The sequence below is a fragment of the Mauremys mutica genome, chromosome 23 (genome assembly GCF_020497125.1).
Source record: "Mauremys mutica isolate MM-2020 ecotype Southern chromosome 23, ASM2049712v1, whole genome shotgun sequence".
NCBI classification, from domain to species: Eukaryota; Metazoa; Chordata; order Testudines; family Geoemydidae; genus Mauremys; species Mauremys mutica.
Genome location: NC_059094.1, coordinates 13,952,983 through 13,966,224, shown reverse-complemented (window position 1 = coordinate 13,966,224; position 13,242 = coordinate 13,952,983). Strand labels below are relative to the sequence as shown.

The 13,242-nt window shown below is 48.8% G+C and overlaps 1 protein-coding gene across 1 annotated transcript; it reads right to left on the bottom strand.

Moving 5' to 3' along the window:
* Positions 1–2,797: 2,797 nt before the first annotated feature.
* On the bottom strand, positions 2,798–10,397 carry MYCL (MYCL proto-oncogene, bHLH transcription factor). The gene is made up of 3 exons (XM_044998095.1): positions 10,266–10,397; positions 9,236–9,756; positions 2,798–6,033 (listed from the first exon to the last, which is right to left on the bottom strand). Exons 2-3 carry the CDS (start codon positions 9,738–9,740, stop codon positions 5,471–5,473), a joined length of 1,068 nt encoding a protein of 355 aa, XP_044854030.1. The 5' UTR covers positions 9,741–9,756; positions 10,266–10,397; the 3' UTR covers positions 2,798–5,470.
* Positions 10,398–13,242: the final 2,845 nt, after the last annotated feature.

The window sequence follows — 13,242 nt, the reverse complement described above, 5'->3', positions numbered from 1 at the left end:
CCAAGGTAACAGAGGGGGTTCTGTGACTTCTACTGCAGCAACAGATACGGAAGAGGGAGAGAAAATGGCTCTTATCCTAGCAACATACATCTTTTGGCATAGCAACAGGGAAAGCTAGAGGCAGCAAGGAGACATATCATTGGAGGAGATGAGATTATAGCAGGCTTGCCAAACTGTCACAAACTTTACCAACCCAGGCACAAACACCACCACCACTACCACCCTTCAGCATGATAAGAATAGAAAAAACATGATTCTTTACTCACCCAGAACAAATTACTCACCCTGTACAAGAAGAATTTTGCAAGAGTGTAGTAAAAGTTACAGTCGCAGAGTAATGCATGGTCCATGGAATGGTAGAATACATGCAATATGAAATGGGGTGACCCCCCCAAAAAAAGGCTTGGTGTTAACAGGACAATGTGAACTTAAAAAATTGGCTTTTATCTGAAACTGTTTACTATTATTACAGCTAACATCTGAGAGTCTGATTGCTGAAGGAGATTAGAGGGGGAAATATGCTTTCCCTTTGTTTATGTGCTTTTGGCAGCACTGTGTGTATAGTCAGTTTCAATATTTACCTTGTACTGTCAGTTTCCCTGGGTCCTTCATGTAGTAATACTAGAAAACGCATGTTTAAAGATAGGAAGCTGTACTTGAAAAGTGACAAAAAATGGCAGGAAGCTTCAGGGACAGGTGTAACATCGAAAGCTACTTTTAACTTGGTTTTGAAATTGACTAGATTTCAAATTGACTGATCCCAGAAGAACTTGTAACTTCCAAACACAAATAGCCCTGTTTGTTTCATTTAAATATCTTTCATACCTTCTGTCATTAAGCCTCTGCCCGCCCGCCCTCCCCCCAAAATAGCAGAAAGCCCTTTAAAAACCTCTCTGTAAGTAATTTTAACAGCGTAAAACACCATCCTTATAAAAATACCCTGGCATCTTTAATGTACACACAGAAAGTCTCATTCAAGAGATGCACACATCCATGCACACTTTATTCGATTTGTCTGCTTTGGGTAGATGTCAGGTTTATTTAATCCTGATGTATTTTTAACCTGTGCTTCCAATGGGTCTATTTCAAAGACGAGGCTTACTCCACTAACCATCCTCTTCAACAGTGGGTTATGATTTGGTCTGAGTATTTTATGCAAACCTAATTTTTTTTTAATATGCTCAGACTTATCCCTAGCCAGACCTAGCTCAGGCCTTGGCTACACTGGTGCTTTACAGCACTGCAACTTTCTCCCTCAGGGGTGTGAAAAAACACCCCCCTGAGCGCAAGTTACAGCACTGCAAAGCGCCAGTGTAAACAGTGCCCCAGCGCTGGGAGTGCGGCTCCCAGCACTGTAAGCTAATCCCCACAGGGAGGTGGAGTACCTGCAGCGCTGGGAGAGCTCCTGAAGGCAGAGACCATGTATTTGGCTTATTACTACTTCAAGCCAGGACGTGCGACAGTCCCACCCAGCACCCTTAGTTCCAGCACTTATGCTTCCAAGCCAACTCAGTGCGCAACTTTACAGAGATGTCTCCAGAAATTGTTTTTTGCCTGTGTACAATCCAACCGCTAAACTGAACTAAATGGAGTCTCTGGGTGAGATTTTCAAGGGCATTTAAAACCCAGATCCTCAACGGTATTTAGGCTCCTAACTGCCACTGAAATCAATCAGAGTTAGGTGCCTAAATGGCTTAGCAGCACACGTCCCATTGACTTGCAATTAAACTTGTGCTAACTCATGGATATTCATGTACAAATCCCACCTTCCATCTTTTTCTTGTCATGCTCTGGGACAAGCAGACTGGACGAATAAGAGAGGATCAACTCAACCCCTACTGCTGCATTGAAGAGTGCATCTATTCCTCCCCACCCTGCCCTCCTGGCACAATAAATCTAGACACTTTGAACCTATATTCTTTACCACAAGTGTTTTGTGTAGAGGTGAGAGCAAGGTATTAGGAGTCAGAACACCTGGGTTTGACTCCCAGTTTGGCTGTGTGACCATTAGAAGTCACAGCAGAGTATTCTAAGTTGCACTCCAGTGTCTGTACAATGCTTCGACCTCATCTGATGCAACACACAACAGAAATGTAAAACATGGCAGCTATTTCAGGAACCAAAAGAACCATGGAGCATTGATTAATCATTCTTTAAAAGACTTGCATCTGACTAAGTGGGTATTCACCCACGAAAGCTCATGCTCCCAAACGTCTGTTAGTCTATAAGGTGCCACAGGACTCTTTGCTGCTTTTGCTTCATTCAGACAACTAAACCTCTCTTTAAATGGTATTTTAGCCCCATTCTAGAGACTGCCTTAGCAGTAACACGATGCCTGCGCTCCATTGCATTTAGTACAGGATTTTGCCTCCAGAAGGAGTTAAAACCAATAACCTGGAATTGTTAATGGGTAATAAATATGCTTCAAATTAAGGTAAAAAAAAAATATTGCAAACTCTGCATATGGGGATGTAGGGAATTCTCTGGTAGCCCCTAAAGGGAAGTCTAGCCCCCCTCCCACCCGAGCAAGCAATTTCATTCTCCGTCTGAGCTTTCCTCTAGTTACTCACTGACAATTCATCATCATATTCATCTTGACGACCTTCAGGGGCAGTGAATTCCACATGCTGACTGCTCTGTAGCACCATTAGAAGAGTTTAAAATTACATCGAGTCCCTCATTAGAGGAACTCAGCTCTCAGCCCCTCTTCCTCAATAAAACCACTTAAAGAGAAATGAATCTAGGTGATTTGTTTCCCAGGACCCACTGCTGTAGCCATTCCACATTTCATGAGAATGCCTACACAAAGGGACTAGTCTTGCTCGCAGGAGCTTATGTGCTGCTTAAAGGAAAATATCCTACTGTTTGGTTCTAAATATCTTGCACTCTCATTTCTGCACCCCCCCTCCCCCAAGCCATCATCCAAGCCTTCCCCAGGGGCATTTGGGGATCTAACAGCTGTGATAATTCTCTAGACACACATCTGTCCTATAACCGTGCTCAGTGACTGTTACTTGCCTGGGATAGCTCAGGCACAGTAACAGTGCCTGTGCTGATGTTTTGATCCTGCCGTTCAGGGATATGGCCAAATGGCCAGAAGACAGCACACGACCCTTCCTATAAAGGCAAAGCTTTGCGAGTGAGATATGGTGGCCCTTCTCCAACAGCAGAGGGAAGGGCTGTAGGTGAAAGTCCTATTGACCCAGCAGCCCTCCTTAGCTTTGTGCATAGTTTATGGCTCATCTTAACCGCTCATGCAATAGCGATGCCACTGCACCCTTCTCCAGGGCCCCCACAAAGACTCAAAGCTGGACAAGTTAGTTAGTTAGGGCAGCTGCAATGGCAGTTACCCCCCTGGAAACAGGCACCCAGGGAACAACTCTATGGAAAAAGCCAACCCAGTCTGTCTTTGTAACTTATTTATTTATGAAGTGTGAGGTAATGAAGAAAGTGCTAAATCCGACCACAGTGTTAACTCTAAAGTTTCTCAATAGGTCAGTTAGGAGGCAGACAGCTCACCGGCTGCTCTGTGTGTCTCTGCTGCAAAGTCGAGGGTCAGCCCCATCAGTGCCAAGGGAGATGAAGGCCACCGGTCCTACTCCCCTCCCCACATCCCCTGCATCAACTGGTTAGTATTCACAGAAGAGGGAGATTTGTGAGGAGGTGAGAGAAGACACTTGGCCAGCTGAACAAACGCAATTCAGGGAGGGTCGCTGCAGGTCAGCAAACAGAGGCTGAGTCCTGAACAGATCCCTTCTAAGAGGTGGCTTCTACCCACCTAGTAAAGACAAAGTAGCTCCAGGCAACAATTCGATCAGCCCTTGTCATCAGTCCTGGGCTACACCTGGGATCTGAAGCAGCATCGCTCTTAGGAGTCTGCTTTTGAGGAATACGGGAAGTCAGCCACACAGAGTAATTTTCACCCTCATCCTCTGAGAGAGAGGGGAAAACCCCATTCAATAGCCCATTATACTGCTTGAGGAACTGGGCCCCAGATAACATCCCCCACCCCAGAATCTCCCACTTAATTCCCAACAGTAAATCAGAACATAGGACCTGGACTCTCCTAGAAAGGCATTTCCCCCCCCAACACATACTCTCCACGCTGCAGCAGGGACAATGCACACACTCCCCCCAAAAAGGTTTACAAAAAGACAAATCTTTAACAATACTCTTCAAAAAAGTTGTACAAAAATACAGTATTAAAAAAAGGGTCCTCCAGTATAAGACTCAGGCAGTTACAGCAGCAGTTTCTAGAACACAACCCTCAAGACAAGCTACTGTGTAAAGTGGTAAGAAAGTGAGGTACAGTCCATGTCAGTCTCGGTTCTTCTCCAGGGATAGGAGTTTATCCAGGCATCATCCCACCCCTGGGAGAAAAAGGATCTTTAACAGCAGCCCTGGCCCCTAGAGAAAAGCTCTCCCAACGCATTTCTAGGCGTTCCCCAGCTGTCACTGCTTCTAGAGAGATGGACCCAAACTGGACCACCAGATTGCAACCCCCTTGTATTCTGGATCTGAACACCCTGGCCTAGATTCTCTCGACTCAGTTGCAGTGGAGCAGGAGCCACTTAGGAATTCAATGGACTTCTTCTGGAGGGGATGTGTTGGGTACATGGGCTCAGTCCCCCCTGCTGCAGAATAGGATGGGGGATGTTGTGAAGGGTGGTGGTTGGGGAGGCGGGCCAGTACGAACCCCGAGGATGGGTCAGGGAAGGGACGGTGGAAGAGCACCACACCAGGGGAAGCAGTGCTGGGGTTGGGTGGAACGACAGAAGTTGGGTCAAACTTAATAGGTCCATGGCAGCACCAGCCATGTTAACAATCCACCTAAAACTGTGTGTGTATGAAAGTAAATCCACAGAATAGCTGGATTCAGTGACAGGTCCTCTCTGTCTGACTGAGGATCCTGCCATCTCTAGGTTTGGGTTGTCCACTCAGGCCCCTAGTTTGGAAAAGGGCCTCAATTTGTAAGTGCCCAATTTCAGGCACCTGAAGCCTGAAGTTCAGAGGCACTGAGGCAGCTCCTGTGGGCCTCAGCCGGCGTTGTTCCACATCTCTGTTCAGGTGCTCAGCAGCTCTGGCAGTCAGGACGCAGGTGCTTCAAGTTGGACACCCTCAAAATGAGACACCCAGAACTCAACGGTCACGTTTGACAATTTCAGCCCAAGTGTCTTGCAAAATCCAGTGTCTACATTATTCCGGTGCCAACCTACCAGCGTCCCCAAAGGATAAGAGTTAACTCAGCCCACAGTTGGCAACTCCCTGCTCTGTTAAAGAAGGAACCCGAGACCAGACGTGAATAAGGGAGACAAAGAACCCACCCCCCCGCACACAGTTTAAATTTCCTAGAATGCAAGCCATATTTGTGTGCGCTGGCTGCAGTGCATTCTGGGATCTGTAGTTTGGAGGGTTCACAATAACCAAAAATGTGCAAATCAATATTGGAAAGGTGTCAAGTTTTTGGTAGCTAACGTCCCTTGAGATGGGCGATTCGTTTCAGCAGCTGATGCTGTCTCAACTTCAGCTGCCTCTTCTCTGCAGCCATCCTCCTCTCTGCATTAACTAGCGACTGCAGGTACTCCGAAGCTTTGCTCAGGATCACCACTTTGGGGGTTTTGGGACAGTTAGCCAGACCGGGGACCTGATCCCTCAGTGCCAGGAAGCGTGAGCGGAGATCATTTCGCCGCTTGCGTTCTAAGTAGTTGTGGTTTTTCCTCTTGGCCATGTCCTCGCTATCTGAGCTTGGGGCGCTCCCGGGTTTCAGCAGGCAAGGCTCGGGCGATGAGCTCTCTGTGGCTTGCTCTGGGCTGCTCAGGGGCTCCTCCTTGATCTCCTTCTCTGAGGCCTCCTCCTGGGAGCAGGGGTCTGGTGGAGAGCGGGCAGCGTAGTTGTGCTGTTGCTGATGGATGGAGATGTGGAAGTGTTTCATGCAGGGGTCCAGGGGGTCTGCTCGCACGGTGATGGTGACCGGCTTCCTCACGCTGAGCGATTGTCTCTTCTCCACTGTCACCACATCAATCTCTTCACCCTCTGTTCAAAATAGACGCAAGCAAAACAACCCATCACTTGGAATCATTCAACTACTCCTTTCAGCTATCCCTTGCCCAGCCTCTTACAATGGGGCAGTGACATGCCCAGCACCATACCTGGTGCATGGTGCTCCAGTACCTCTTTACGTTCTGGAGATTAGACAGTCACCCAGCTAGGTTACACTCATCAGGAAGAGGATCCTATTGCATGGATCCCAGTGCATTGCATAAAACAATTCTGATTGAGTTGGTCTTTCCCACATCACCTAATCTCAGTCATAGGACTGAGATTTCTCTCCTTAGCCTCAGGCTCTGCGCCCTGGGATGTGGATTTTTTTAGTGTTTCCCTTACACACCATGGGCAACACTCATTAAGAACAAAGACCCAACAGGCAAGAAATTCCTGCTCCCCCAGCTCCTACAGCTGCACCAGTCCTCACCTCCCCCAGCAGAAAGGAGGGCAGCAAGAGCCTTAGCTGGCTGGGGACAGAGTTGAAGGATAAAGATCTTCCCCTTGCTCCTGCTTGTCGGGCTCTTTCATGGCCCATTGGAATTGTAAATGAGGGATCTGGGGGCTGAGTTGCCCTTTGTTCCTGTTCACTGCAGCTTCGCACTTTAGTGACTTGTTACTTTTCACAAGTTATAAATCCTATTCACCCCCCACCCTGGTATTCTCCTCTCCCCATTCAGCTGGGGGGGAGGAGACAATCCTCCCCTCTCACAGTGGGGGAGGGGGGACATTTTGCCATCAGGTTCAATGAACCTCTAAGCCATCCACCATTTAACATTCCTCCCCTCACCACCTCCAAACACGTTCAGCCTTAAAGGGTCTGAGGGGAAAGGTTATCAAAGCTGTAAACACAGAGAAACAGACCCAACTCTTTAAAACTCCACTCGAGCCACCCCTGAATTATAGCGGCTACTATCAATTCACTCCCTGCCACTCTCCAAAGACACTCGGTCGTTCCCCAAGAGATTGGAAAGCTCAAAAGCAAGCACATATCCCTTGGGCATGGCGTTCCGACTGGCTTAGCAACACTTTGCATTAGCAATGCCTCTCACGCAATCAAAACACTGCACCAAGACGGGCATTGCCTCCATTTTACAGTTGGGGGAAACCGAGGCAGAGCTGTTTAATACACTTGCCCACGGTCACGCAGCTAGTCAATGAATAAGACCCTCAACACAGAGCGAAGCGCTAGGCTAGCAGACGGCGGAGGTCTGCCTCTTTTTGAACTCTGGCAACACTCATCATGCCAGTAGATTGTTAAGTCAGAAGAGAGGCTGGGACCCAGGGCTCGTGTCCCAATCCTCTGCTCACCACCTTAGACCACATTGTCTCCTAATGCTAGAGAGATTATCCTTCAGGGGTCTTGCACCACTGGGTGATCAGCAGTCTAGAATTCGCTACCGTGGTTTTATTGTTTTAGGTGTGTCACACACACACACACACACACACACACACACACACACACACACACACAGCTATTTCCTGGTTGCTTTGTACCGTACACTGTTTATGCCCTTTTTTGTCACAAACTTCCATTGTGCGGACAATAGTATCCTTTCCCCATTAATAAAAAAAAAAATCTGACTGGCTGGGCCCCTCCTCCCAGCCAGCTGGCCATTGGCTGCCTCAGCAGGCGCTTGGAATGTTGCCGCCGCAAAGTTACCCATCTCTCATTGGCCAATGCTCGAGTCACTCAGCGAGGCCCCCCTCATTGTTTGCTACAATCTGTTGCTTTTTGTTCTGGGACCATGTGGCCAGGAGCATGTGCCCAAGGGGCCTGGATTCAGATCAGCTAAAGGGCAGGTCAGCGAAGTAGCAAGATTAAAGTAGAACTAATGAATGCAGTCGTCGTCCCCCGTCCCCCCCCACTAATTGAGATTAAGCCTTTTAGAGCCTGCAGCCTCCTTACTATCTCCATCATCCTAATGTAATTAAATCTTAGTCCTAAAAGGTGCTGCTTGGCCCAGACAGCCTCATCCCTGGAATGAGTCATAACCAAATTACTCATCCCTGACTCAGTCAGACTCTAGTATTGAGGTCAAGATAATGAGGTGTCTAGCCCTGCACCCCAAGGCTGTGTCAGTACTTCCGTCACCCCCCCCCCCCACCTTCGTTTCAGAGGGCAGTCATTTAAATCTTGCCTGGAGTTTAGGTGTATTGAAATCACACCTCCTCCATCTGGTCATTTATAGGAGCCACACAAAAAAAATTAGCTGATTTGGGAGGATTTTTGCCTGCCATTAAGTGACAAATTTAAGACAAGGGCTTTAAAAACAAAATTGAATAGCATGTATTAAACTTCCAACCCTACAGATCAAGGCTCACACTTCGTTTTGGTGGCTTGACACCATCCCCTTGATCACTTTTCACTTTCAGTCTAGTATTTACACCAGTTTTCCTGAGACTGGATAGGACCCAGGAGACAGGGCCCTTTCGCAGAGGCAGCGCTAGGGTGCTACAAAGATATTAGGAGATGCATCTAGTTGCTTGGTAGCGAGCCTCTCCCCCCCACACACACACACCAACCAGGGATGTCCCCAGAGACATAAACAATTGTTTTGTGACGGTCAAAGCCCATAAAGAGATTTTGCCTTTTGTCCTAGGAGGCCATCGGAGACAGACTTTCCTTGCCAGGCTGCAAAGGGGAAAACTGTCTGATCAGCTGAAACCTCAGGCTGGGTGCTGTAAATCAAGCCGAAAGGACAGCAATATGGCTGCGATGGAAAGCATTACAAGAGGATCTAAAGCAAGCTGCAAACTTCCCCATGCAGCTTCCAGGCTCAGAGAGCGGTTCCCCAGAGGAACCCAGCGCCGTCTCCTAGCAGGAGGGAAAGATTAAAAAAAAAAAAAAAAAGCCAGCAGATTTCTGGAATCTGAGGTCCCTCCAGGGTCACCCCCTCCCTGCAATGTGCAGGGGTTTCCCCCAAGCAAAAATCCTAGAGGGGAAGAGACCGTTCAGCTTCCCTTTGTTCTCGTCCGTGGGCTTTCCACGAGCTTGGAGTCACAACAAAAGGAGGCTGGGCTTCCAGAGAGCCGTTCCCAGACTGTTTACCAACACATGTGTAAACGGGAGAGCCACCAGCACGGCGGGTTTGCAGGGCTGGAGAAAGCAGAAAGTTCACGGGGTTGCTGGGACCAGCCCACACCTTGATTTAAAGCAAGGGGGCTCGTGGGGTTTTTTTTAATCCCTTACCAGAATCGCATTGCCGCTCGGGCCCGGAGGCAGGGGGGTGTTTGTTCTCAGCCAGGGGGCAGGGGAAGACGGCAGCAGGATCCACGCACTCGCTCACCGAGTTGTTGAACCCGAAGTCCTGGGCAAAGGAGGGCTTGTGCGGATTAACCCTTTGCGTGCCCGTGGAGAGTTTCTCGGTCATCGCTTTCTCCAGCCTCTCCCGGGCGGAGAAGCCGCTCCACATGCAGTCCTGGAGAACGAAGGCGCTCAGGTTCCCGAAGATCTCCCCGGTGTCGATCAGATACTCCGGCTCCTCCCCGGCCAGGCAGCAGTGGGAGAGCCAGTCGGACCTTTCCCCTGCCCCGGGGCAACAGGCTTTCGCCCCCGCGCTGCACAGGGGCGACATGGGGGGAGTGGGCACCAGCTCGAATTTCTTCCAGATGTCTTCGCTGGGGGCGGTGGATCGGTAGAAATCCTCCTCGGAGTCATGGTCATAGAAGTAATGCTGGTAAGAGTCGAACTCCATCTCTGGAGGGGGCCGCCTGGGGATCCCAAAGCGCAGTGTCAGCATCGGGAGGGGGTGTGGAGGGGGAGAAGAGATAAGCCCCCCCCGCCCCAAGCCAGGCGGTTAAACACCCCAACCTCAGGTCAGCCTCTGAACCGTGGCCACCCCACGCCCCTCCAAAACTCTCATTACGGGGCGTTCGCGGCATCTTCCCATGAGTGATCACATCCCCACTGAACGCGCCCACCAAGGGGTCCCAACCGCCCCAACACACACACAGGGACCGCGCCCACTAGAGACCCCCAAGCCCTAAATCGGAGACCCCCACGCGCGGAGCTGCTCCCACTCACCCGCCGTCCAGCGGCCCCCCACGCACGTGGGGCGCGTAAGTTACAAACGGGTCGGTCCCCACTACCCGGCGTGGAGCAGGGCAGAGGCGCTGGGGGGAACCGCGCTGCCTCCAAGTTTCCCAGGGTCACCCAACTACAGCCCCTGAATGGGGGGCGGGCGGTAAATCAGCCCCAGGGCCCCACCCCCTGGAATCACCTTTCCCCCGCGTCCTGCTCTTGCGCCAAGCGGGCGGCTCGCTCTGGCTGCAGCCTGCACCCCCGGGGCCGCTTCCCACGATCGCAGCAACCGAGTTGAGACTCGGGTGCATTGTTCCCCCACCGCCTTATATCCCGTCTGCAGCGGATGGCCCCACCCCCGGCGAGCGGACCCCCAACCAGGGGACTATGATTTGCATAATGGGCGGGGCGAGTCCTTGTAAATCACCTCGGTGTTCCGCCCAGCTCTGCTGTTCCTGCTGCCCCTCCCTCTTGGCTCTAGTAATGGCACAGCAGAGCAACTGACTGTCCAAAGCACTGGCCGGCCGTGGGGGTCCCACCGCAGCCCACTTCCCAAGGGAAACAGCCAGCAGTATCAAGGAGTGTTTGCTCACAGGCACTGTAAGGGCAATTGAATCTTCCCTGCAGTAAAAACACAGCCAAAGTGCTGCTTCTGTCTGCAAGCTCTGCACTGGCTAAACTGTTAGTTCAGGTAGATTTAGGACAACTGTGGATAGGAGAGAAGCCCTGAGTCCTACTCCTAGCTCTGGTACTGATTCAGCGTTGACCTGTCTGTGATTCTATTTCCCCTGTGTGCTAATATTGCTTGTCTTTGTAAAACATCTGATCTGGGGGGGTGCTGAACACCTGCAAAACAAAAGCAACTTTTGAGAAACATTTTTTTCACCCAGGTTAGCCCGTAGTTTAGCAGCTGATACCGTGGGAGTGGTCGATTATATCTGTTAGAGGAGTGTGTTCAACGTATACTCACTTTTCTGCAAAGTTATTTGCCCGACTTACTCGTGAATTGATTATTTATATTGTACTTACAGGTCCCAGCTGAGAGCTGGGTGCTGTTTGTGCTAGGGGTTGTACACGCACATAGCCTATGTCTGTGACGGAGCCTATGTCAGGCTGGAGTATAAAAACAAAACACCCCTGCCCAATTAACCATCCTGACAACCCCCCCCCCCCCCCGCAATGTGTTCAAGGAAGCGGCATTCCTACAGTGGCAAAAATTTCTAGGACAGCATAGGCAGGGGACGCTTATTACGCCACTTACTTACTTACTATGGCTACACTGCGGAGCCTATGCTGTAGTAATAGAGCTTGCAAACGACACCATTTTAATATTTTTATTACTTCTTGTTATTATGCTGTATCTGTATTAGTCTGTCTTGTTTGACTGTGTCATGTGTATTTGTTAAATAGGTAAAACCGTAAAAAGGTTTAAAAATACAAGGTAGATGTTTGGTTGTTTTGATATCAGAGGCTGTTGGATGTAGCATGTAACTGAAGAAACAAACACATAGGATTACAGTAGTAAGAGAGGAAAGGCCTATTCGAGGCATTAAGTTTCTCCCATGAATACAAAGATGGAGTTTGCAAATTCCCAGGCAAATCTCTTGGTGGAATGCTGTGCATGGAGCATATATTGATTTGTTCTTGAACTACTAAAGAATACTTTGGTACAACACGCTCCAGCTGTCACTTGCACCCTCTTCCCTAGTTGTGGACTGACATGCTTGGAAGGCTTCTGCTTTACGTCCATTCAGCCTTTTAGAGAATACTCTTATTTCAACTAAATTTATTTGCAAATGCAGCTAACGTCCTGTAATGAAGATGAACTAGTGTCCAAGAACTCTCAGTGCTTCCGGAGTGGGAGGTGAAAGGAGGATGGTGCAGTGGTTAGAGCACTATGCATGAGCCCAGATCCTCATAGGCTTGTTGGCATCTAGCTCCCACTGATTTCTGAGCCTGAGCCTCTGGCGTATGTCTACATCATCATGGGGATAAAAATCCTGCAGCTGGTCCGGGGCAGCTGACTCGGGCTCCAAGGCTTTTATCCCCACGTGGACATACCTTCTGTGCCTCAGTTCTTTATCAGCAAAATAGCAATGATCCCTACCTCTCAGGGGTGCTGTGGGGATCAAATATTTTAAAAGATTATAAGGCGCTCAGATAGTCTGATAAGAGGGGCCATATAAATCTGTACCTAAGGCAGGCAGAAAAATGATCACCTACTCAAGGGAATACAGAGAGAGTGGGTACTGCTCGCAGCTGATCTCAGCTACTTTATATTGAACATGGCTGTGCTAATCCAACTTTCATTATTTTTCACAGAGCAACAGACAGGTACTAAAATGGCCTATACCAGATCAAGACCCCACACTGAATCCAGAACCGATTTACAATAGCATCTACATGGAATACAACTGAATGAACCACCTCCCACCCCAAGCTTCTTATTGGATCAGAATCTCTGATTTATCCTAGCCAGGACTACAGTATTAAGAAGCGCCACCATCTGGCGACTAGCTGAAATTGCACCCCCCCAAAACATTCCTCTTTTGTAACCGAAGTTACATAAGGTTAATTAAAAAGTTGGTTACACAAAAAAGGAAATGGATGTTACCAAAGATCTATTTTCACTTAATTCTAAATGTCAGGTTGAGATGGGATGGAAACTCAGGGTTGGCTTAAAGAATAACATTGACAAGAGGAAGAAGGGGAAAGAAAAAAGAAACTTCATTGGCGAGGTAAATAAGATTTTTAGTTTAAGTAAACATAGCAGCTTTCTTGCTTCTGGACCTCCAAAGTGGACAGGGACTTGCTGAAACCATCCCTAACAGCTGCTCACTTCTGGAGTGCATCAGCCAGGAGCTCAGCTGACACAAACACCCTACAGAACAGGAGTAGGAGGGAAATATTTTGCTAAACGTTGGACAAACCGCTACAAATATGAAAACTGCCAAGAGATCTTTAAACATCCAGGGAGAGCAGACAGAACCTGGAATGTTAAAGTCTCACACTGGCAGGCTCTCAGCAGACATGCTCTGGAAAGATGAAGGCTGAGCCGTACCAGAAAGATCTTAATCTGAATTAGCACATTGGGCCAAATTCATTCAAGGCCCATATATATAGATATATATACAAAACCTTCAGTATTCTAGCCCCAGATCACCACAATATAATAG